Below are 26,031 nucleotides of genomic sequence, written 5' to 3'. Positions count from 1 at the left end.
TTCAGTGGCCCGAATTTAGCCATCGGCTTTTAAATCAAGTTGAAGATATTTTTAGACATGTACTAACTAACAATAAAGATAGAGTCATTTATTCAGAAATATGTATTTATACTGTAACTACTGCTCATAATAATAGACTAGAGCGCTTTATTGTCATCAATCATGAGAGCGTGACAAAATTACAGGTGGCTATTCCGGCAGGTGCAGTTAAAATACTACACAATAAATAACATGTGAACATAAATATTAGAATAAACAGCAGTGCAAAAGTGAAAAACAGTGTAAACTATTTAGTCTATATTCCAATTTCCCAAGGGTAGAAAACAAATGTGAACTCTGTTTGTCCTGCTCTGGTGCGACCCAAATCTCTTCCCTAATGGTAGCAGGTTGAAGAAGTGAGAGCTGTCTGCAAGGATTTTCTTTGCTCTGCCGAGGCAGAGAAAATCCTGGCAGACAGGCTGTTGTAGGGCTGGAAACCGCACACGATACAGGTGTTTCATGTCGGTCGATATCGTTAGTTATTATTACGTTTTATAACCTGTCAAAAATAAGGACCAGGGAAAAAAACATATTCAATGTTAACCATTTTATTTTAAATGTAACCTTCCTCTGATTATAATCCCCTCAGCTATCAAGGCAGAAAGGAAAGGAAATCCCAACACAAGCATGGAAAACACTCAAACAATGTACACATAATTCCAAAATCAAATTGAACACTTAACAATAACATCTTTAAATCAAGCTGCAAAAATAAGGAATATGTTAGAAATGCTCAATTAAGTGTCAAAAAAATAGTGCAACGTGTGAAAATATAAACATAGCGCTACCTGAGAAGGACTACTTTTTGCAGGCTAAGTGCCAGGATGTTACGGCTGTGTAACATTAATTTGGTCTGTTATTCTTACCTAGGTGTAGAGAGGAATTTATGTTATGCAGTAATTATTATTGGATCAAATTACTATCATTTTAAAGTAGCACATTTGTTATATTTTGTCGTTTATTTTGTTTATACAGTCCTGCTCTTTGGTTCCTGACTGTTGTTTCCAAATACCCGAATAGGGAACGGACGAGGGTTGAAAAGAAAAGAGGTGGGCGTGGCTACAGTCAGTTTTTAAAAAATCCTCAAAAACTGCCATACTGTTGAGGTGACTTTTCCTGTTTGATTGACTGCAGCAATCATTTTACTGTCTCTTCTCACTCCATGCAGAGAATCAACAGTGAGACCAAACTTGGTATTGTTATGCGATTGGCTGTTTAGACTGTCCCTCCCATTGCTCAGTGATCACTTCCTGCTTTGCTATGTCACCAGAGCGCAAGTGCCTTTGTTCATCCAACCAACCTTGCTTCGTGACTTCCGGTTTCGTCCCGGACCAAAAAATATGTATTTATCGAACACAATTGTATTGCTATCGATTATGTCTATCACGATATACAGTCATGATCAAAAGTGTACATACACTTGTAAAGAACTGTCTGGGGTTTACAATCATTTCTACAACTCTTATTTTTTGTGATAGAGTGATTGGAGCACATATTTGTTGGTCACAAAAACCATTCATGAAGTTTGGTTCTTTTATGAATTTATTATGGGTCTACTAAAAATGTGACCAAATGTCCCTTGGCAAGTTTCACTGCAATAAGGCGCTTTTGGTAGCCATCCACAAGCTTCTGGTTGAATGTTTGACCACTCCTCTTGACGAAATTGCGGCAGTTCATGTAAATGTGTTGTTTTTCTGACATGGACTTGTTTCTTCAGCATTGTCCCCACGTTTAAGTCAGGACTTTGGGAAGGCCATTCTAAAACCTTAATTCTAGCCTGATTTAGCCATTCCTTTACCACTTTTGACGTGTGTTTGGGGTCATTGTCCTGTTGGAACACCCAACTGCGCCCAAGACCCAACCTCCGGGCTGATGATTTTAGGTTGTCCTGAAGAATTTAAGGGTAAACCTCCTTTTTCATTGTCCCATTTACTCTCTGTAAAGCACTTGTTCCATTGGTAGCAAAACAGGCCCAGGGCATAATACTACCACCACCATGCTTGACGGTAGGTGTGATGTTCCTGGGATTAAAGGCTTCACCTTTTCTCCTTCAAACATATTGCGGGTGTCACGGTTTGGTTGCGGCTTACTGAGCGGTTGTTCTCCCAGGATGCAGAACGGACGACTCTGGACAGGACGTGCAGGTAGAAACATACTTTATTCTTTGAATAATCAAAGAAACACCAAAACAGAAAACAAGTCAAAAGAAATGCGTGCCAATCGCACTCGAAGCTAACGCTTAGCATAGGCTAGGACACAAGCAAAACTTAGCACTGTAATCATGAAGTAACAAATCTTACGTGACAATAGCGGAAAGCAAACAAAGAAGCCAGGACGAGTGACCGGAAACGGCAGGCTTAAATAGTGTCTCTGATGAGCAACAGGTGAGCGTTCCGAACGCAAGAGGCAGGTGAAAACCATAAGTAACCATGGTGACTAAACAAACTCAGGAGGTGCACAAACAGGAACTAAAGCAGTCCAAAGCAAACAGAAAACACAAAACATGATCCGGACCACGGATCATGACAGCCGGGTATTGTGCCCAAACAGTTCAATTTTTGTTTCATCTGACCACAGAACTGTCCTCCAAAAGGTCTTATCTTTGTCCATGTGATTTTTTTTACAAGTGTATGTAAACTTTTGCCACGGTATATTGATACTGTTTCAACGGCCCAGCCCTAGGCTGTTACAAAAATAGTAACTATTCAACTTCTGTCCATTTTAAAGCAAGGACAGGCTAATTGTCAATAAAAACAACTCATCAAAATAGCAGCAATAAAAACACAACACCAGAGCTATTTAGCGCCCTTGAATATTTTTGTGATGTGCTTATAAAGCAGCACACAGGTAGACAAAGTTTATCTGGCAGATTAAATTATAGTTAAAACATTTTTTTACACGACTTCTCTCTGTTGTTAGCGAGCTAGCTAACATGCTAACTAGCTTAGCGAGGAGCAGCGCACACAGGATTAGTACTTAACATCTTCAAAAGTACTTGTAAAAGTAGACCAGTACCTTCATCAAAATATCGTTGCTGCTCCTCGGCGCTCGTGGCCTGAATGATTAATCACTCTGCGCTGTGGAAAAAAAAACAAAAAAAACAAAAAAAAAAGATATGGGTAGCTTTTTTTTAATGCAGGGATCACATGATCAGCCGACATCCATTCGCTCGCCGACCAAGCCTCAATCTTTTTCAGTCAGCCGGTGAGTAACAGAACGTGAGACTTTTCAAGTCCTTTGATGGTGTTTTTATTGATTCTCTTTTCTCATCAATATGTTGAGCGTGGTTATACTTCCCTAGCCTGCTTTTTGCATTTTATTTTCCTCACACACAGCTTGAATGTTCACTGTGGTTTTAAATCTCGCATTATGTTCAGTGGCAATCAGCCAGTGGTTTGAATATACTTGTCCTTTTTAATCTGGACATCTGATTGCTCTCAGCCGCGCTCCCTTTATTGGCAAGTGTAATTTACTTTAACGAGCACTGGTGCATACAAATCTGGTGTTAAACGAGAATATGTGCGAATTGACAAAGGTTTTCAGGGTTCGACGCCTGGCTCAGACATAGCACATAGAAAAATTATGGAATCAGAAGATTCGGACAGGGGTCCGCAACCCAAAACGTTGAAAGAGTCATACTGGACCAAAAGTACAAAAACAAAATCTGTCTGGAGACGCAAAAAATTTAAAGCCTTACATAAGTGTTACACATGATGTAAGTGTCTATATTAGCTATATTAGTCTACTATCAAAATGACTATGTGTCGCAGGCTGATGCAAATCTTTGTTGACAGAAATGTTCAAATATAATATTTATTATACACATTTTTACAACATTGGAAAACATTACTAAAACGGAGGGTGTAATAACTCCTGGAAAATACTGCCATAGAATGACCAAAGGTATAGATGTGTGTGTTCAAGTTGAATGAAACGGAAACTACAAATAAAATGAGCTCAAATATACCTACAAACGAGGCCTAATGATGCAATATGTACATACAGCTAGCATAAATAGCATGTTGGCATCGATTAGCTTGCAGTCACGCAGTGACCACATATGTCTAATTAGCACTACGCACAAGTCAATAACATCAACAAAGCTCACCTTTGGAGATTCACGCACAGCATAAAACGCTTGGTGGACATATGGAGACAAAGAAAGAGTGGCATAAAACACGTATGTCTGTGGCAGCATCAAGGAAAGCTGTACATGTAAACAAACTACGGTGTGTTCAAGGACTTCCGAAATTAGGACAAAATGGCACCCGCCAAATACTCTCATCAGTAAAGCATGTTTACATAAACAGTAGGGTTTTTAACAATTAGGAAGGTTTGTGTCATGTTTGTCCTCCTACAGAAACCGTATTAAAACAAAAAATATATATTTTTTCCATTTTCATACATTTTTAAAAAAGATCCAGGGAGCCACTAGGGCGGCGCTAAAGAGCCGCTTGTGGCTTAAAAGCCGCGCGTTGGTGACCCCCGGACTAGGAGGATGTTCATTTAATTGTTAAGTTTTGTCGAACAGACACAAAACCATAGTCACTTCAAGTTGCAACTGTCTGGCTTTAGGAAAGACTAAAAGAAATCAACAAAATAAATTGTGGTAGTCATAAACGGTTTCCTTTTTAGATTAAGAAGAGTAAAAAATGATATAATCACTCAATTCTGAGTGCAAAATATGAAATCATGAAACACTAAGGCTGTTAAGTGATTCATTTTTTTTAATCAGATTACCATATTTTCCAAACTATAAGGCGGATTTAAAATCTTTTTTTTTCTTCTCAAAACTCGACAGTGCGCCTTATAAGCCGGTGCGCCCAATGTAAGGAATCATTTTGGTTGAGCTTACCCACCTTGAAGCTATTTTATTTGGTACATGGTGTAATGATAAGTGTGACCAGTAGATGGCAGTCAAACACATAAGAGATACGTGTAGACTGCACTGTGATGGGTCTCAAGTAAACACCAACATTTAAGTTAAAGATAAAGTGCCAATGATTGTCACACACACACTAGGTGTGGCAAAATTATTCTCTGCATTTGACTCATCACCCTTGATCACCCCCTGGGAGGTGAGGGGAGCAGTGAGCAGCAGCAGTGGCCGCCCCCCGGGAATCATTTTGGTGATTCAACCCACAATTCCAACCCTTGATGCTGAGTGCAAAGCAAGGAGGTAATGGGTCCCATTTTTATACTCTGTGGTATGTTTGAAATGTTCCATTGAAAGTATAGAACATTACACACGGCGCTCAAAAATCTATCAAAATATTTTAATACGACTTTGGTAAGCTATGAAGCCACACTGCTTGATGGATTTTACTGTGCTTCAACATACGAGTATTATTATGGTGTGCGTATAAGGTAAGACATATTATCTGGCGTTTTGTTTTGCAAAATTATGCATAAGCAACTTTTCCTACCTTCTGGTACATGCTGATCTGTATTTGGGATCTGCATAATCCATCCATCCATTTTCTACCGCTTATTCCCTTCGGGGTCGCGGGGGGCGCTGGAGCCTATCTCAGCTACAATCGGGCGGAAGGCGGGGTACACCCTGGACAAGTCGCCACCTCATCGCAGGGCCAACACAGATAGACAGACAACATTCACACTCACATTTAGTGTTGCCAATCAACCTATCCCCAGGTGCATGTCTTTGGAGGTGGGAGGAAGCCGGAGTACCCGGAGGGAACCCACGCAGTCACGGGGAGAACATGCAAACTCCACACAGAAAGATCCCGAGCCCGGGATTGAACCCAGGACTACTCAGGACCTCCGTATTGTGAGGCAGACGCATAAATCCTGAAAAATTGCATACATCCGCCGTAGTCTTTTTCTCTATCTTCTTGTTATGGGACATTCATCCTCCACTGTTGCCATTTCTAATATAAAGTAGTGTAAAGTTCTTACTTATATCTGTCAGTAAACTCGCCATGAAAACGCTAAAACATACCGGTGTAGTGAGTATACATTATTCACCCAAGGAACTTTAGTTGTTAGAGTTCACGGGACACATTTCCGGTGTGGTTGTTTCCGGATGAGAAGATGCTGCTCCGTTATTGATTTAAGTAAAGTCTGAATGTCATTAAAACAGTTAGCTCCGTCTTTTGACGCTTTTTCCCCCCCCGTCCTTGCACGCTACACCGCTACAACAAAAATGGCGGGGAGCAGACGCTGCCGAAAGTGAAATAAGACCGCCCACAAAACGGTGCATTCTGAAGCGACTGTCAGAAAGCGGCTTGAAGATGATCCGTAAAACATAATCTATGCAACATTTTGACCAAAGAACCACCATTACATGTTATGTAGACCACAAGATAGTGTTTTACATTTACAAAAAAATCATAATACAACTCCTTTAATGCGCCTTATAATCCCGTGCGTCTTTTGTATGAAAATAGACCTGAATAGACCCGCTCATCGGCAGTGCGCCTTTTAATCCGGTGCGCCCTATGGTCGGAAAAAATATGGTACTACAAAAATCGCATTTGTGTTGCTTTAGATGGTCCGAGTCCAATCTCGGTCTAGATCGGAGGTCCCAAATTCTGTCAATTGTCGTTTAGCTCCTCGGACATTGCAGGCAGCCAGGCCATTGTCACTAACAAAGTGTGAACATGAATCCTGCTGACAGACAGACAATCAGGGTATAAAGTTAAAACAACAACAAAAATCAATTCAATATCCTGGTGGTATATTGCAGGTGAGTGATATCCGGCTGTTGTTGCAAAGCACCTTGTATGTCTTGTTTTAAGTGCGGTGCTCAGTCTTTATAGTGCATGTGCACAACACATTTGTTGTTATAATAACTCAGAGGGAAAGCAGAATGCTGGTGACCTGAGGGAAGAAGCCTCTTCCAGTTCAGTGCTCCATCATCTCCTATTTCGGCAGTGGCCGTGGTGTCTGCTCCATGTAGGCTGCGGTGGAAGCGTCCTCCACAAACAGCTGTGTTTTCTTTAAGTGTGCAATTAGTTGGGGGTGTAGTGCAATTCTGCTTGGGATTCTGCCGGTTGAAAATACACTCGGTGCTCAAAAAAACCTTCACCTCTTTACAGCCGGTGACGCTTTCGCCCAGCTGGAGCTGCCAGGCCGAGAAACACTGCAGTCCAAGCCACAGGAACATACAGGTAATGAATCACATTATTTTTGTTGAAAAAAACATATTTTAGTGCGTTGTAGGCATAGGAATTTAGATCAGTTGTTCTTAAACCAATCTTTTTGGTGTAATCACTTCCAATTTTCCTGGATTTTTTTGTTTACTTTATTACCGCAGTTTGGAACCTATCCTATCATTCACAATCCTTAGGTGAGACAAGCACATGTCTCTCTTTTTGGTTGCCTTCTAAATCGTAAAAAAACAAAACAGCTAACAAGAGACGGCTAACAACGCAGGTAATGGAGATTACCGTATTTTTCGGACTATAGGGTGCACTTAAAATTATTTCATTTTCTCAAAAATCGACAGCGCGCCTTATAACCCGGTGCGCCTAATGTACGGCATGTCATGTCTGTGTGATCATGTTTTGTTTTGGTTATGTTCAGGTTTGGTTTTTGGACTCTTTGTGTACTCTTGTTTGTCTTGTCACCATGACTACTCATTAGTTTCACCTGTCTCACGTTTTGCACTCGCGCACCTGTCACAAATCATGTCTGTATTATTTAAGCCCATTGTTGCCAGGAAGTCAGCCTGGCGACATTAACTCTGTTTTGCTTCTGACACCCATGCTACTTCTGTACCTCCATGCTACCTTTGAAATCTATGCCATAGTTCCCTGCGTTCCAAGTAAGTTTTTGTTAATTGTTCATAGTTTTTTGCCCAAGTGCTAGTTTTTGTTTCATTAGTCAAGTTTGTTCTCCGCCTTTGTGCACGCCTTTTGTTTATACCCTTTTGTTTGTATTTTGTAGTAAGTGTTAAAATAAAAGATGTCCTTACCCTTTAAGCCATGTCCGGTCCAATTTCTTTTGCATCTCGGGAAAACAAACACGCCATAGTCCACGTCCTGACCCGGCATCCTTTTGGGTGTGCTTACCGACCTCGAAGCTATTTTATTTGTTACGTGGTGTAATGATAAGTGTGACTAGTAGATGGCAGTCACACATAAGATACGTGTAAACTGCAAGATGACGCCAGTAAACAACACCAAAACTTTAAAATGTTCCATTGAGAATAAAGAACATTACACACGGCGCTCAAAAATCTGTCAAAATGTTTTTAGAAGAATTCGGTAAGCTATGAAGCCGCACTGCTTGAAGGATTGTCGACGCATTACACATACGAGTATTATGTGTATAAGGACCGCAAAATGGCACCTATAAGCAGACATTATCTACCGTTTTGTTTTGCAATATTATGCAAAACCAACTTTTCTTACCTTCTGGTACTTGCTAATGTGTATTTGGGGTCTGCATAAGTTCTGAAAATTTGAACGCGTCCGCCTTTGTAGTCCGTGGCGACAACGTAGTCGATAAGCTTCTTCTTTTTCTCTACCTTCTTGTGTGGCATTCATCTTCTGTTTCCATTTCTAATAAAAAGTCGCGTAAAGTTCTTACTTATATCTGCCGAATTTCAGTGCCTCTCACGAACTACCTATCAAAGTGCTAATAACTGTATTCCATCCATCCATCCATTTTCTACCGCTTGTCTCATTCGGGGTTGTAGGGGGCGCTGGAGCCTATCTCAGCTGCATTCGAGCGGAAGGCGGGGTACACCCTGGACAAGTCACCACCTCATCGCAGGGCCAACACAGATAGACAGACAACATTCACACTCACATTCACACACTAAGGACCATTTAGTGTTGCCAATCAACCTATCCCCAGGTGCATGTCTTTGGAGGTGGGAGGAAGCCGGAGTACCCGGGGGCAACCCACGCAGTCACGGGGAGAACATGCAAACGCCACACAGAAAGACCCCGAGCTCGGGGATCGAACCCAGGACCTTCTTATTGTGAGGCACATGCACTAACCCCGAGCTTCTATCTTTGGCGCATTGATTTCCATACTTGCCAACCTTGAGACGTCCGAATTCGGGAGATGGGGGGGCAGGGGGTGTATATATTTTCAAGTATTTCTTATATATATATATATATATACCGTAATTTCCGGACTATAAGCCGCACCTGACTATAAGCCGCACCAGCTAAATTTAGGGGAAAATACAGATTGCTCCATATATAAGCTGCACCCGACTATAAGCCGCAGGGTTTTGATGTGTAATTACCGTAGTATATAGGGGTTCCTGCTACCACGGAGGGGATTGTCGGGACAGAGATGACTGTTTGGGAACGCAAAGCGTCCCATTTATTAACAATAAATCTTTCAATCATTCAATCAAACTTTCACATCTTTGACATGGCGAACAGCATTCGTGCAGAGTAAAAATAATACAACGGTGCAAAGTAATACAAAGTGCTCGCCTGTACGTTATCAAAATAACCAGCCTACCGGTATATGAAAAGTCAGTCTTTAATCATTGTGTCATCGTCTTCCTCCTGTGTACTAAAACCACCGAAATCCTCTTCGTCGGTGTCGGAGAAGAACAGGCCGTAAATAAGCCGCACCCTTGTATAAGCCGCAGGGACCAGAATGAGGGGAAAAAGTAGCGGCTTATAGTCCGGAAATTACGGTATATATATATATATATATATATATATATATATATATATATATATATATATATATATATATATATATATATATATATATATATATGTATGTGTGGGAAAAAATCACAAGACTATTTCATCTCTACAGGCCTGTTTCATGAGGGTTTCCTCAATCATCAGGAGATTTCAATATTGTTGTCCGGGTGGGTTTCCTCAATCATCAGGAGATTTCTCCTGATGATTGAGGAAACCCTCATGAAACAGGCCTGTAGAGATGAAATAGTCTTGTGATTTTTTCCCACACATACATATTACGCTCTACCACGGTATCGAGCACTATTCTTTTTGGATAATCTAATTAAGACATATATATATATATATTTATTTATATATATAAATAATCCGTTCATGAATGAGTATATCTGTTCAGCCACCGTGTTCAATGGAGAAGTCTGATCTACAAAATGTGCAGGCAGCATACCCCTTCCCCTTCGAGCTGTCCTGGATGAACTGAAATTATTTTTTCCAATCATTTCGGAACTTGTAAGCGTACTTCTTCTTCTTACTCGTCGTCGCCATGTCTCTCCTTCGTTCTTCTGCTTCGTGTCTGTTATGTTTTTGGACATTACTACTTGCCGTAGTTTTGAAGCAATGCATGATGGGAATCCGGATGTTGTGTATCAGTGTATTAACGTTGCTGCTGGAATAAACACACGCTGAGAAATAGCTCCGTGCCTGCCTACTTTATGGGTTATAGATAAACCTATGGATAACGGAGACATATATAATAGTCTCCTTTTCAGGTGAGAGAGGACGCTAAAGGCAGTGCCTTTAAGGCACGCCCCCAATATTGTTGTCCGGGTGGAAATCGGGAGAAATTCGGGAGAATGGTTGCCCCGGAAGATTTTCGGGAGGGGCACTGAAATTCGGGAGTCTCCCGGGAAAATCAGGAGGGTTGGCAAGTATGTTGATTTCACCAAGCGCATAGCAACAATCGCTATCCTATTTTTCGGACTTTAAGGCGTACTTAAAATCCTATCATTTTCTCAAAAATCGACAGCGCATCTTTATAACCTGGTGCGCCTAATGTACACATTAATTTTGGTTGTGCTTACCAAACTTAAAGCAATTTTATTTTGTACATGGTGTAATGATTAGCGCGACCAGTAGATGGCAGTCATACATAAGAGATAAGGGTGGGCTGCCTGTTCAATAAATGACGCTGGCAAGTACAAGTTAGCAAGCAATAGCAAAACTTTGATGTTTCATTGAGAATGTAGAACATTGCACACGGCGCTAAAAAATCGGTCAATCTGTCATTTAATAAAGTCAAATACAAATACGGCAACGAGAGAAGTATCCCAAACTTCTCTTTTGAAAAGTAAATCTGAACAGCTGATATGGGCATCTACATCAACTATATGATTTGCCTGAGAAGCTGGACAGGACAAATATATATATATATATATCATACTTTCCAACCCTCCCGAATTTTCCGGGAGACTCCCGAATTTCAGTGCCTCTCCCGAAAATCTCCCGGCAAAACCATTCTCCCGAATTTCTCCCGATTTCCAGCCGGACTTAAGGCACGCCCCCTCCAGGTCCGTGCGGACCCGAGTGAGGACAGCCTGTCATCACGTCCGCTTGGCCAACCGAAAAGTAACCACAGAACACTATACCGTAAAGTGTTCTGTGGTTACTTTTTGGTTGGCCAACGGTTTACGTTGTATTGCGCACCCTGACTGCAAGTGTGGGAGTCTTCTTTTTTGTTTGTTTTTTTCAAAACCTTTATTTATACAATCAAAAAAACAAAAAAAATCAAAACAAGAACAAAAACAGTACAAAAACAGTACAACACAGCACCAGGGGGTTTGTAAACTCAATAAAGCAACTAAAGAAGAATGCAATATATATATACACTACCGTTCAAAAGTTTGGGGTCACATTGAAATGTCCTTATTTCTGAAGGAAAAGCACTGTACTTTTCAATGAAGATAGCTTTAAACTAGTCTTAACTTTAAAGAAATACACTCTATACATTGCTAATGTGGTAAATGACTATTCTAGCTGCAAATGTCTGGTTTTTGGTGCAATATCTACATAGGTGTATAGAGGCCCATTTCCAGCAACTATCACTCCAGTGTTCTAATGGTACAATGTGTTTGCTCATTGGCTCAGAAGGCTAATTGATGATTAGAAAACCCTTGTGCAATCATGTTCACACATCTGAAAACAGTTTAGCTCGTTACAGAAGCTACAAAACTGACCTTCCTTTGAGCAGATTGAGTTTCTGGAGCATCACATTTGTGGGGTCAATTAAACGCTCAGAATGGCCAGAAAAAGAGAACTTTCATCTGAAACTCGACAGTCTATTCTTGTACTTAGAAATGACGGCTATTCCACAAAATTGTTTGGGTGACCCCAAACTTTTGAATGGTAGTATATATATATATATATATATATATATATATATATATATATATATATATATATATATATATATATATATATATATATATATATATATATATATATATATATATATATATATATATATATATATGTGTGTGTAACAAAATGTAAAGCCATAGGCTCCCACAAGTTCAGTAAATAATCCAAATTTGGAGCACAGCATCATTGTTTTCACAGCTTTTTGGTTGTTAAAGGTAGAGAGTGTTTTAATGTAGAGTTCTAAATCTTTTTTAAAGGCACTAAAAACAGGTCGGGTATTGAGAAACTTAAATGTATGAATATAAAACTTAGCCAATAGTATAATGAGGTTGCTAAGGTAAAATTAATTTTCTATTTTTTTTCATATAGTGTAAATCCAAATATCACATCTTTAAAACAAAGCACAAATTTGTCATGGGCAAGTGTGGGAGTCGGTTCAGAAGTAAAGAGACGTAACTTCATCACCTCGCCTGGTTATTGACTCCAACCCAGAATATTACACTGCCCATACCTATGCTCCTTCAAAGGCTGTGCTACTGGCTGCAAAGCATTGCACTTTCAAATACAGTAGAGAGGAGTGTTATGTGTGTATATGTGTAAATAAATGAACACTGAAATTCAAGTATTTATTTTATTTATATGTATATATATATGTATGTATATATATATATATATATATATATATATATATATATATATATATATATATATATATATATATATATATATAATAAAATACATATATACGTATATACAGCTAGAATTCAATTCACTGAAAGTATAGTATTTATTTTATGTTATAAAATTGGAGGTATCAAGGTTGGCAAGTATGATATATATATAAATGTACATATTTTCCTGTCCTGATTCCAAGTACAGCGCTAACACGGCACGCCATGAGGGAATTTGTGAAATTTTCCATTATATTCTCATCAGTGACGGAGCAGAAAGAGGCTCGGAATCAATTTGCGGTAACATTTCATATGAAGCACTCTTCATTTTCAATTTTAATTTCCCACACAGTTGATGTTCCCAGTCGATAACTGTCTGCAGCCGAGACCGCTACCCTTCCTCGTCTCTCGTGGCTTTTAATAGCCGTGCATACCACCGACCGCCTCTTTAGTTCGCCTCTTTGCAAAACGAGCACCACCTCCTCATCGTCAGTGTAGGGCGCCACGACAGAAAAATGGAAACAACGCGCAGGGATGGTGGGAAATTTCCCAGGAAACTATAGCTCTGATGGCTGCGGAAAGTGCACTCAAGTCTGCCTGAATGTGTTTTTTGATTAGGTCTTTTGCGTCTTGTATCAGCCAATATCACCTTTTTTATTTAATTTACTTTCCCAGAAATTATTCTATTTTATGGCATATGGTGTCAGCGACTTCCTCTCTCCCCTGCCATCTTCCTCATCCTGCACGACAGCTGATAAATCCCAGCATCCGACTTGAGGACCGCCACACAAAAGTGCTACCGTCTGCAACATCCGCAGACCACAGGGATATTAGCGGGAAAAGTCCGTCACATCGGTGCGTCCCACCGGCATTGGCCTAACCTCTCGTTCATCGATCTTGAGGGGTCAGATGAGAGTGACGGGGAGAGTTGACAACAAAGGGCACTAATGCGCCAAGAGAGACGAAAAGTCACCCGGGACTGAGGCTTCGACATGTGAAAAGCCCACGGAGCTGCAGTGCCATGCACTCACAGCAGCAGTAATAATGGAACATGAGTGCTGAGGGCCCAGGTGACCATTGCGCCTGTCATGATGAAGATGTACAGACAGCAGAGTGATATTCATATAAGGTGGCGGCGCGAGTAAGTAGGTTGGCATGGACGCATTTAGCTTGCTGTTGTCCTCATTTTTATCACTAATCATTCAGAGCGGGTCGAGTGATTGCATTCAGTTAGGACCAATAAACAACTAAACAGTGATGGGCAGCAATAAGCGACAAGTAACGTAGCTTAATTACCGTATTTTTCTGACTATAACGCGCACTTAAAATCCTTTCATTTTCTCAAAACACGACAGTGCGCCTTATAACCCGGTGCGCCTAATGTACGGAATAATTTTAGTGGTGCTTACCGACGTCGAAGCTATTTTATTGGGCACATGGTGAAATGATAAGTGTGACTAGTAGATGGCAGTCACACATAAGAGATACGTGTAGACTGCAATATGACTCTAGTAAACCAGTGTTTTTCAACCACTGTGCCACTGTGAAATATTGTTTGGTGGGCCGTGGGAAATTATGTAATTTAACCTATTTGGGTTAAAAAATATTTTTTGCAAACCAGTAGTTATTGTCTTACCATGAATTGATTTACGTGGACCCCGACTTAAATAAGTTCAAAAACTTATTCCGGTGTTACCATTTAGTGGTCAATTGTACGGAATATGTACCGAACTGTGCAATCTACGAATAAAAGTTTCAATCAATCAATCAAAATCAAGAGCTCGGCAGAGTACCTGTGTAATACTCCATATCAGTAGGTGGCAGCACATAGCTAATTGCTTTGTAGATGTCGGGAACATGGTTTGTCGTGATCACAATATGCAGACGACAGCGGGATGTAGCGTGCAGGTAAAAAGGTTTCTAATGCTTGAACTAAAAATAAACAAAAGGCATTGAAGCTTAGGGATGGTTAAGCAAAACCAATCTAAAACTGAACTGACTGAAAAGTAAACAAAAACAGAATGCTGGACGACAGCAAAGACTTACAGCGTGTGGAGCAGACGGCATCCACAAAGTACATCCGTACATGACATGTGGGGCGGTATAGCTCGGTTGGTAGAGTGACCGTGCCAGCAACTTGAGGGTTGCAGGTTCGATCCCCGCTCCCGCCATCCTAGTCACTGCCGTTGTGTCCTTGGGAAAGACACTTTACCCACCTCCCAGTGACACCCACACTGGTTTGAATGTAATTTAAAGATTAAAGATTAAAGTTAGATATTGGGTTTCACTATGTAAAGCGCTTTGAGTCACTTGAGAAAAAGCGCTATATAAATATAATTCACTTCACTTCATGACATGACGATCAACACCAAAATAGGTGTGCAAGACAAGAACTAAAACACTACACACAGGAAAACACCAGAGAACTCAAAATAAGTGACAGCGTGATGTGACATGTCATGACAGTACACCTACTTTAAAACAAGAGCTAAAGTGATGCATGGTTGGTTATGGTTTGAATTAATATCCAACAATTGCGAAAAACTACTTGTTACTGTCAATATCGGCTGCTGAGTTTCATTGTTTGTTTTCTGCTGGTGGTGTGCCTCAGGATTTTTTCAATGGAAAAAATGTGCCTTGGCTCAGAAAAGGTTGAAAAACACTGTAGTAAACAACACCAACATTTTAATGTTCCAATGAAAATGTAGAACATTACACACGGCGCTCAAAAATCTATCAAAATGTTTTAGTACGACTTTGGTAAGCTATGAAGCCGCACCGCTTGATGGAGTGTACTGTGCTTCAACATACGAGTATTATTATGGTGTGTGTATGAGGTAAGATATATTATCTGGTGTTTTGTTTTGCAATATTATGAAAAAGCAACTTTTCTTACCTTCTGGTACCTGCTGATGTGTATTTGGGATCTGCATAAGAAAATGTGCGCGCGTCTACCTTTGTAGTCCGTGCCGACACCGTAGACGAAAAGCTTCTTCTTTTTCTCTATCTTCTTGTTATGGGACATTATCCTCTGCTGTTGCCATTTCTAATATAAAGTAGCGTAAAGTTCTTACTTATATCTGTCAGTAAACTCGCCATGAAAGCGCTAAAACATACCGGTATTGTGAGTTTACATTATTCACCAAAAGAACTTTAGTTATTATAGAGTCATATATATATATATATATATATATATATATATATATATATATATATATATATATATATATATATATATATATATATATATATATATATATATATATTATAATATAATATCCTAATATATATATATTCCAAGTGGGTTCCCCATGACTACAACTAATGGTATCTCAGTAGGACTGCAAGGGTCAAGGGACACATGTGAGTAAAAAATTAATAATGGTTAATAAATAAACATTTATGTTTTTCTATAATACTGTGTCCTGTATTTTTAAGTTAAAGTTAAAGTACCAATGATTGTCACACACACACTATGTGTGGCGAAATTATATTCTGCATTTGACCCATCTCCCTTGATCACCCCCTGGGAGGTGAGGGGAGCAGTGGGCAGCAGCGGTGGCCGCGCCCGGGAATCAATATGTTTAACATTTTGTGAAGTAAAAGTCAAAAGATTTGCTTATTTTGGATCCAAAAACCCAAGGGTAGGCTCAAATTGCTGATTATACTATCCTTAATCAACTGAGTTGAATGTTTGTTAGCATGTTACCAATATAATGTTTGCAGAACATTTATTTTTCAACATGACTTCCTACAACCAATGCAAAACCAAGTTTCTTACCTGTAGGGCTTGAAAGTGGGACATGGAAACGTATTGCATTGTGGTTCCTGCTGGCATCTGAAAAGCTCATTTACATGGCTGAATGCAAGCTTTTGTCCTAGAGTTTTCTTCTTTTTCTTCAAGTTCAAAACATGGTGCGATCGTGCAGCATCAATTACTGCCCCCAAACACGATGAGATTTTTCATTTCCAGCGTAGAAGCAAAGCCAAGGAAGTCGGGTTAGTGAGCTCAAAAAGAGACTGTTGGATAGCAACCGTGAGATGATCAAACATCACTTTTAACGCCATCACCTGGTACATGTTGGTGTGCTCACTGGATTTTCACACTGGTAATTTTGGATCAAAGCATGATTGATTATGAAAATATTACCTCTTTAATGTACAGTATTCCCTTGCCTAATTAGTTCCAGGCCTGGCTGTGGTAAAAAAAATGTCCGCAAAGTAGGATTATTATTAAGAAATCTAATATTGTCATAGTAACATAACTGTTTATGATCATGTTTTTTAACATAATTAATGCCTTCTAAACATGAAATAACACCCAAATAGTCACCTTTATACTCATTTTACCCGATAGAGCAGCTTTGAGTGTGTTCTACTGTAAATTGCAGTACTCACCAAGGCCTGGAGGATGTTGTAAAGGTCATTGCTATGGACGTCGCCTGGCCACTGTGTGGAAATACGTTGCCACATATTGGGTAAGTCCTCCTCCTTAGAAGTGGGCTTCCATGTGCTGAAAACCACGGGTGTTATTTCTTTTGCCAAAAGTTGATCAATTTGACAATTTGTTAGCATTGCGTGTCCTGCGATGTCGTTCCACATCACTCACGCAGAGGGCTCACCAATGTCATGTGGGGCCGATGATGTCAAAGATGAAGTGCATCAACAGGGTTCATCTTCACTTAGCATTGCCCGGACGGCTGCTGATAGCAGTCTTGTTAGCGTCAAGTGGCACGCCCCGTCCTATCGAATCTTGCTACGTCCTTTGACATAGCTCCCGTCAAAGTCTCACCAATGTGCAGATGTGTTATTGACGAGGCAGGGGTTGAAGATGGAGTGCATTAAAAACATTGGTCAACTTCACTGTCCCCGTGAAGACAGCCTTAAGAACAGCCGCCGTGTTAATGTTAGCATTGATGAATACCTTTATTGATCGCCACAACATCATAGAAAATAAGATAAATACTGCACTGAACTAGCAGGTGCTTGTCGCTGCCGCCTTTCTACACAAAGAGTTGAGAGGCTTTTTAATACTAAAAGAAAATAAGGAGGCTTTTACAAAAAAGTAAACCCTTATGTGTAAGTAGTTGTGTTATTAAAAAAAAAATCTGTATTCGTCAAATTGGCAGAGCAATCGTACACATACAGTATATCTCTGCTGATAAACGCAACTACCATACACGTGCATGTTTAGGCTCATTTGCATTCAGTTATGCCGGCAATTGACCATACAGTATATGGTAGCAGCAAAGCTTTTAAGAAAGCGTGAGTGGACACTTTTAAACGAGAGATTTATTACTGAAGTACAAACCAACCAAAAATGGAGTTTGGAAAAAAATTAATACAGGTGTGACCAACAAATTGGCTTGGGAGAAGGTAACAGCTGCAGTTAATTATGTTGAATGAGAGGAGAGAACAGTTTCAGAAATAAAACAATAAATAGTTTGCCATCAAGACAGTGCCAAAAAACATGTCATGATCCACAGACATGAATTATAAGTAACTGGAGGAGGGGATGGGGGGGAAGCAACAACCCAGCTTACACACATCAATCAGATACCTGTGGTGCCAGCATCGTCTGAGTCACGGCACTAGGTGGAATTATTCCTAGGACTGCACACCAGACACACTCAAATCACAATTTGGTTTCTTATTCTCTGGCCCTCACATGTTGGTGTGATTCTGACTCTCCTGACCTTGAATATTCCAGGCCTGACCCCCTAAATCTACTCTCTGATCTCAAATCTGATTTAGAATGATCTTGTAAACCTGACTATCTTATTTCCACCCCCGATATTGTTTCTTATTCTCTGTCCTCCACATTTTGGTACAACGCTTACCTTTCTGACAGTGACGATTCCAACATGAGCTTATCAAGGATTCTGATTCCGATTAAAAGTCGCATATTAATGTCTCCTAAAACCTTTCAACTCAGTTGTCCCTATCACGTCTTAGTAGTTTAGCATCTCCCTAAGTGGCTTTACCCTTTAGCTATGAGGCTTGCACCACCCATTGGCAGCAGGCTGATGGCACCCAAACTCCCTGTAAACCCATTCACCTCCAAAGAACAGCTACTTCCTGTCTTGGCGAGGCAGTCCGAAACACTTTTCCATCCATATTTGCCTCTACTGCAGCCCAAAGATGGGACGCTTCCGGTGCAGTCTAAAGACAGGAGGATTCAGTTTTCGCCTCTGCTGAATCCCAAAGACAAGATGCCTCCATCTCCACCTCCAATGCAGCCCAAAGACGGACGGGATGCTTCCAGCTCCACCTCCGCTGCAGCCAAAAGACAAGACACCTCCACCTCCACCACCGCTACAGCCCAGAGACAAGACGCCTCTGCTGAAGTCCAAAGACGAGATGCCTCCAGCTCCACCTCTGCTGAAGTCCAAAGACGAGATGCCTCCAGCTCCACCTCTGTTGCAGCCCAAAGGCAGGACGCTTTTAATTGGCTCTTCCTCTGCTGCAGCCCAAAAACAGGACGCTTCCAGCTCCAGTTCCGCTGGAGCCCAAGGACTAGGACGCCTCTGCTGAATCCCAAAGACAAGATGCCTCCATCTCCACCTCCAATGCAGCCCAAAGACGGACGGGATGCTTCCAGCTCCACCTCCGCTGCAACCAAAAGACAAGACACCTCCACCTCCACCACCGCTACAGCCCAAAGACAAGACGTCTCTGCTGAAGTCCAAAGACGAGATGCCTCCAGCTCCACCTCTGCTGCAGCCCAAAAAGACAGGACACCTTTAATTGGCTCTTCCTCTGCTACAGCCCAAAGACGGGAATCCTCCAGCTCCACCTCCTATGCAGTTCATAGACAGGACGCTTTCAGCTCCATTTCCGCTAGAGCCCAAGGACTAGGACGCCTCTGCTGAATCCCAAAGACAAGATGCCTCCAGCTCCACCTCCAATGCAGCTCAAAGACAGACGGGATGCTTCCAGCTCCACCTCCGCTGCAGCCAAAAGACAAGACACCTCCACCTCCACCACCGCTACAGCCAAGAGACAAGACGCCTATGCTGAAGTCCAAAGACCAGATGCCTCCAGCTCCACCTCTGCAGCCCACAGACAGGACGACTCCAGCTCCACCTTCGTTACAGCTCAAAGACTGGACACCTTCAGCTCCACCTCACTCTAAAGACGGGATGTTTTCAGCTACGCCTCTGCTAAGGCCTATAGAAAAAAAGACAACAGGTCCCGTTCCGGCAAGGCAAATTGCACGCTCTTCCTGCACTTTCCCGGTTGGTTCCTAACGGCCCTGCTGGGCTTGCTGTCTCGGTCGTCCGCCTTACTTCTCCAGAGCGTTCTTCCCACTGGTTTTGATTGACCAAGCTACATTTCTTTTGGACTTCAGTTGATTCCTGTCTAGTCTGTGTCTGGTCGTCTTTTGTCGTCTGTGGTGAGTCTTTCTCAAAGCCTTCCTATCATCTTGCATTCCCTGTGATGTTGTGTGTGTATAGGACATCACTGAGTTCCAAAACAAACAACTTCCTGAGTGCCTGTGCAGAGTTTATCCAGTATTTTGAAATAAATCTTTTTTGAGCAGCATACCACATTATCGTTTCCTCGCTTCACTTGGGTTTACCTCGCCTTGTCACCAAACCCTGAGTGTGACAGATTAGATCACAAAATATTTTTTTTAAATAAATAAAATAAGGAGTCAGTGCCTCAGCAGCCATAAAAATAACTGCACGTCACATTTGGTGGAAAAGTACTCAAAAACTGATAATTTTCTATGCTTTATGACACAAATGTTTGTAGTTTGGAATTTATTTCAGTAATTCTTTATTCTAAGTAGCAAACATGATAGAACTTGAGGGGAGAAAGAAGAAATAGGGACCGTAAATGATAATTTTCATTAAGTTATTTTAAAAGGACTTCATCAGTTCACCATTAGGATGCCTTATAAGATGAAGGTCAATGTCAAGGTCTTGAGTTTCAAAATATTACAGCTGAGTTTGAGACATCTTTTATTAATGAAACCCAGATTTATGAAATAATACAGTATTCCCATCTCTTTATATTTTGCCCTTATGTGATCATTCATTACTTCTTACACCTTTTAAAAAAAAAAATCAGTTTTAGACACAGTGAATGAAGAATGTCAAAACTTCCTTGTAAAATGTCAGGTTGATGTGCGGAAAATAAAACAAAGATCATTTTAAACTTCTACTTTATTGCATTTTATCGCTGCAGTCTGTCTTCTTGGAGTCGGTATAATACATCATGACCATATTTACCAGCTCAGGCTTGAAAAAACACTCCATATCTGCCGGATTGTGAAGACATCTGCTGTGTAAATGTTGACTAAAGTGAGCATTTCCACATTTTTGTCTTCTTCCACAGAACTGGTGTCTGGGATTTAGCCATTTGGGCCCTATTTGTGTTGGTTGTTATGCTGCAGGGTAAAACTTCATCTTTAGCTTTCGAGCCGGAGCATTGGTGTTTTGTTTTTGTATTAACACACGCAAGTTATTTACTGTATTTTTTTTTTTTTTTACATGATTTGTTTGTCTATAATTCTCTTGATATATTGAGACATGGCAATCGTCGATGTTATCATTCTAGCACTGTGAAAATTGTTTTTAATCAGATTATCCACACTTTTGAATTTAGATTAATCATGTATAATGACAGGCTATTATACATTGAAAATAACTTTCATATAAAACAATACAATGACCAAAAAACTGTGTATTTTTTGTGCTTGTTATTTTATAGCTTCTTCTTATGCTGTTAATAGTTAGCTACTTTTTTTATGTCTGCTTCATAAGTATCAAAAAAGCTTCCTGTAATGCTGACTTTCTCATCTTCTGAGTGTTAGTGTGTCCCTTCTATGCACACACATGGCCCCGCAGGCTCATGTCCATTAAGGGAATTGGTCAGGCAGTTACCTCTTTTAATTAGGGACAACTAGAATGCTTGTGAAGGCCATGCGATAAATCAACGCTGCGGTATGCGGTTCGGACAATAAAAGCGGTCTATTTACTCCTAAGTACAAACATCATTTCCCAACAATCAATGCAATATTTGAAATCAGATAGAACTAAACAGCTTCTAGTTTATTTTGTTATTATCGGTTGCACAGTGCAATGTCTATTAAATGATGACATCAGATTAATGTACTTTTTTTCAGACTGCCACTGCATGTCCTTGGAGTTTAGAAGACTCTTTGATACGTGACAAGAAGGAATAATAAAAAATACAATTTGCACTTTCTCTATTTTTCACAAAAAGTATTCCAGTCTGTTCTGTTGTTGGCAGTTGCCAGTGACAATTGGGTCTAGGGATACTATACTAATTTGCGTAACCTGGGAATCTGTATCGGTACTCAACAGTGCCAATTTTTAGTACTATTATTTACCAAATGGTAATTTGGTAAATAATGCAATATATATCTTTTATCTAACATTTTACACAGAGCCGATAATGATAACTGTGCTGTCTGGTTGTTTATCTTCGTTTTTTTTACTCTTCTGAGTGCGCAATTGATAAGAAATCCAAAAGTGGTGCAGAGCACCTTTATTCAAATTAGGCTTTTGCGTGTACTACTGACTGTAACCATGGAGACAGTGTATTTTTTAGCACACCTTAAGTCATCTCTGGGGGACGTTGGTTGGGCCTAAAATACTGGTGTGCTGGAATGATCCAGTTGCAGGAAAATGCATGTTGCACTAAGTTTTTATATATATATATATATATCTGTGTACATACATCTACTGATGCTTAGTCTGGACACATCCTCAGTGACCTCTTGGATTCACCGGGCGTTTCGGGTCTCTCAACTGGTCATACGCCCTCCTCCAAGCGACCCAACCGGGGGTGATCAAATCCCCCGGCTTGTGTCCAGACGGCTCGCTAGCTACCATGACTCCAAGGATCTCCTCTTTTGAGCCACAACCATCTCGAGGCCCTTTCCGCCGCTTCGGTGGTACTGCGGATGGCTCTCCTCTTTCTCTCTCCATCGATACCCAAACTGCTGAAGGCTCTGACCAAGGAACGGGCTGCAAATCCTCTGCATCCAACCTCCACAGGGAAACACCTTGCTCTCCAACCAGCCTGTTGACAGTCGCTGACCAGTCCCGCATACTTGGAGAGCTTCCTCTCGAAGGCTTCTTCCAGGCGATCTTCCCACGGGACTGTCAGCTCCAGCAGCACAGCTTGTTTGGTGGACTCAGACACAAGGACAATGTCTGGTCGCAGGGTGGTGACTGCGATGTGGCTGGGGAACTTCAGCTGGTTTTCAAGGTCCACCAACAACTGCCAGTCTTTTGCAGACGTCAGGATGCCTGCTGATGTTCTACTAGCAGGAGTTGGCGTGTCCCCAGCTCTGACAAAGGCGATGGTTTTCTTGGAGGGGTGGAACTGTTTTGCCAATGCCAGTCCTGTGCTAATGGCTTCAGCGATGGTCTTAAGGACTTGGTCATGCCTCCACCTGTACCTTCCATCTCCAAGTGCCCTTGTACAGCAACTGAGGATATGTTCCAGGGTTCCTCGCTTGGAGCACAGTGGGCATGCTGGTGTCTCTGCTATGCCCCATGTGTGCAGGTTTGAAGGGCTTGGGAGCACATCATACACAGCCTGGATGAGAAATTTGATGCGTTGCGGCTCGGCTTTCCAAATCTCAGCCCAGGTCACTCTCCTCTCAACCGCATTGTCCCATCTTGTCCAAGCTCCCTGTTGCTTCATTCCAACAGCCTTGCAGGTTCTTGTCTCCTCCACTGCCGCTCTCACCTCATCCTGAACAAGACGTCGGCCTTCTTTCCCCCTAGTGTTCAGTTGGGGAGTTGGAAAGAATCCTAGCCCAGCTCGACCCCGTGTGACTGCTCCAACCAGGCTCCTGTGTCGCAGCCTTGCATCTGCCTCTTGAACTGCTTCCTCTGCCCTCCATTTCCTGCCAGTCCTCACTTGGATCCCTGCTTTGGCCACCTTCGGATCACTTGAGTCCCTGTACTGTACCACTTCTCTGGCTCTAGTTACCTTAAATTCCTCCTCCAAGGATTTGAAAGGCAACTGCAGTTTGTTGCTGTTCCCGTAGAGTGCAATGCTACTCAGGCTCTTAGGTAGTCCCAGCCATCTCCGGAGGTGGTTGCTGACCCTCCGTTCTAGGATCTCAACTGTCGAGATGGGGAACGAGTAGATGAGGAGGGGCCACAGGATCCTGGGAAGAATGCCATGCTGGTAAATCCAGGCTTTAAACTTCCCAGGTAAGCCTGACTTGTCCACGGATTTCAGCCAGCCATCCAACTCAGCGCATGTCGACTGGATGGAGGTTGTGTCTCTCAAAGAGCAGTCAAAAACCTTGCCCAAGCTCTTGACTGGCTTCTCTGAGATTGTTGGAATGGCCGTGCCTGTGATGTTAAACCGGAACTTGTCCTCCACCTTCCCCTTCTTCAGCACCATTGATCTGGATTTGGCGGGTTTGAAACGCATCCGGGCCCACTCCACCAACTTTTCAAGTCCCTTCAGAATCCAACGGCAGCCTGGAACTGATTCTGTCATGACTGTGAGGTCATCCATGAATGCCCTGATGGGTGGTTGCCTTTGTCCGGAATTTGTGCGGGGCCCTCTGCACTCTGGCTCAGCAGACTTGGTGAGCATGTTCATGGCTAGTGAGAACAGTGTCACAGAGATAGTACACCCTGTGATAATACCAATCTCCACTTTGTGCCAACTGGATGTTGTTGGTCCGGAAGAGACCCTCATCCTGAAATTGCTGTAGTAATCAGCAATGAGGTCTCTACACCTGCTGGGTACATGATGTTTCATCAGAGTGAGTTGAACGAGCTTGTGCGGAATGGAGCCGAATGCGTTTGCCAGGTCAAGCCACAGTACTGATAGGTTGCCCTTGTTCTCTCGAGCCTCCCGAATGAGCTGCGTCACCACACCGGTATGCTCCATACATCCTGACATTCCTGAAATCCCGCCTTTCTGGACAGATGTATCGATGTAGGTGTTCTTTGCCAGGTAGGTACACAGTCGTTTGGAAACAGCGCTGAAGAAAACCTTTGCCTCAACGCACAGCAGGGAGATGATGCGGAACTGGTCCAGCTGAGTGGAGTTTTCCTCCTTTGGGATCCATACCCCTTCCGCCACTCGCCATTGCTCAGGGATCCTCCCCCTTCTCCAGAAGACTCGCAGGATTTTCCACAGTCGCTGCAGGAGTTTGGGACAGTTCTTATACACTTTGTATGAAGTGCCGCTCGGTCCCGGTGCAGAGCTTGCCCTCGCTCTGCGGACAACCTCCCTGACTTCCTTTAGCTGCAGCTCCGACATATCAAACTGCAATTCTGGTTCAGGGGGGTCTATGAGGTTGTTACACTCTCCCAACTCCTGCTCTCTTGCGGGGTCACTGTACGTCTGCTTCAGATGTTGATCTATGTCTTCCTGCGAGGAGGCCAGTTTGCCACTGCGCTTCTGTCCCAGCAAATCCTTCGTGAACTTGAAGGGGTTAGCGATGAAAGCAGCACGTTTACGTGCCCTCTCGCGTCGCCGCCTCCGATGCCACTCTGCCCGACGGAGAATTCTGATCTTTTTACGAAGGATGCACATCAGCTGGGCCAGGCCAGTGCGTTCCTCATGTCCTGCCGCCTTGTACTGGAACTTCAGCGCTTTCATCTCCTGCCTAATGTTATGGATCCTTATAGCTCTGTGGTTCTTTGAGTACGTGGTTCCGGAGCTTCTCTTCTCCTCCTCGCCGAACCGTTCAGCTGCAATGCTGACAATGATTGTTGTCATAGCTTGCAGCTTCCCGTCGGCTTCTCCCTTCGCCGTTGCCTCCAGAATTTGGTCGACATCGTCATCGAGTTGCTTCCAGAGTGAGGTCATGCTAGCTGCAGGCCACTTGATCCGCCTCCGTTCAGACTTGATGCTCGAGGGAGCAGTTTGCAACACATGGAGGTTCTGGGCACTATGGGGTGACTCCGGGCCTGGCACCTCCTGCGTCTCACCAGGTGTAACACCTGTGCGTTGTGTTGCTTCTGCTCCCATCAGGCACTTCTTCCTCGCTTGGTGGATCTTTAAGCCATGGATGTTCTTGCAGACTTTACCGCATGTACACTGCACGCTCATAGTCGTTTGTCCGTTGCCTAGGTCTGTTAACGTTAAGTCCGTCCGACTGGGGTGCTCATCCTCCCCCCCTCTCGGGCTCCCCTGGGGGTATTTTTCCTTTAGGTTCATCGTAGCTTGGTTGGGTTCCTCCTCACAGAGGATGCAAATTGGGGTGCCGACCCTTTCTGCCCCGGTTGCCGTCTCTCCGGGCTGTC

At 42.2% G+C, this 26,031-nt stretch overlaps 1 protein-coding gene across 1 annotated transcript; it reads right to left on the bottom strand.

Moving 5' to 3' along the window:
• Positions 1-22,491: 22,491 nt before the first annotated feature.
• Positions 22,492-25,733, bottom strand: LOC133664585 (uncharacterized). The gene has a single exon (XM_062069326.1). The coding sequence runs from the start codon at positions 25,592-25,594 to the stop codon at positions 22,625-22,627; it is 2,970 nt and encodes a 989-aa protein (XP_061925310.1). The 5' UTR covers positions 25,595-25,733; the 3' UTR covers positions 22,492-22,624.
• Positions 25,734-26,031: the final 298 nt, after the last annotated feature.

This window comes from Entelurus aequoreus, linkage group LG02, assembly GCF_033978785.1.
Source record: "Entelurus aequoreus isolate RoL-2023_Sb linkage group LG02, RoL_Eaeq_v1.1, whole genome shotgun sequence".
Classification (NCBI taxonomy): Eukaryota; Metazoa; Chordata; class Actinopteri; order Syngnathiformes; family Syngnathidae; genus Entelurus; species Entelurus aequoreus.
Note: the sequence above shows the minus strand (reverse complement) of the source record. Positions and strands in the feature narration are given on the sequence as shown.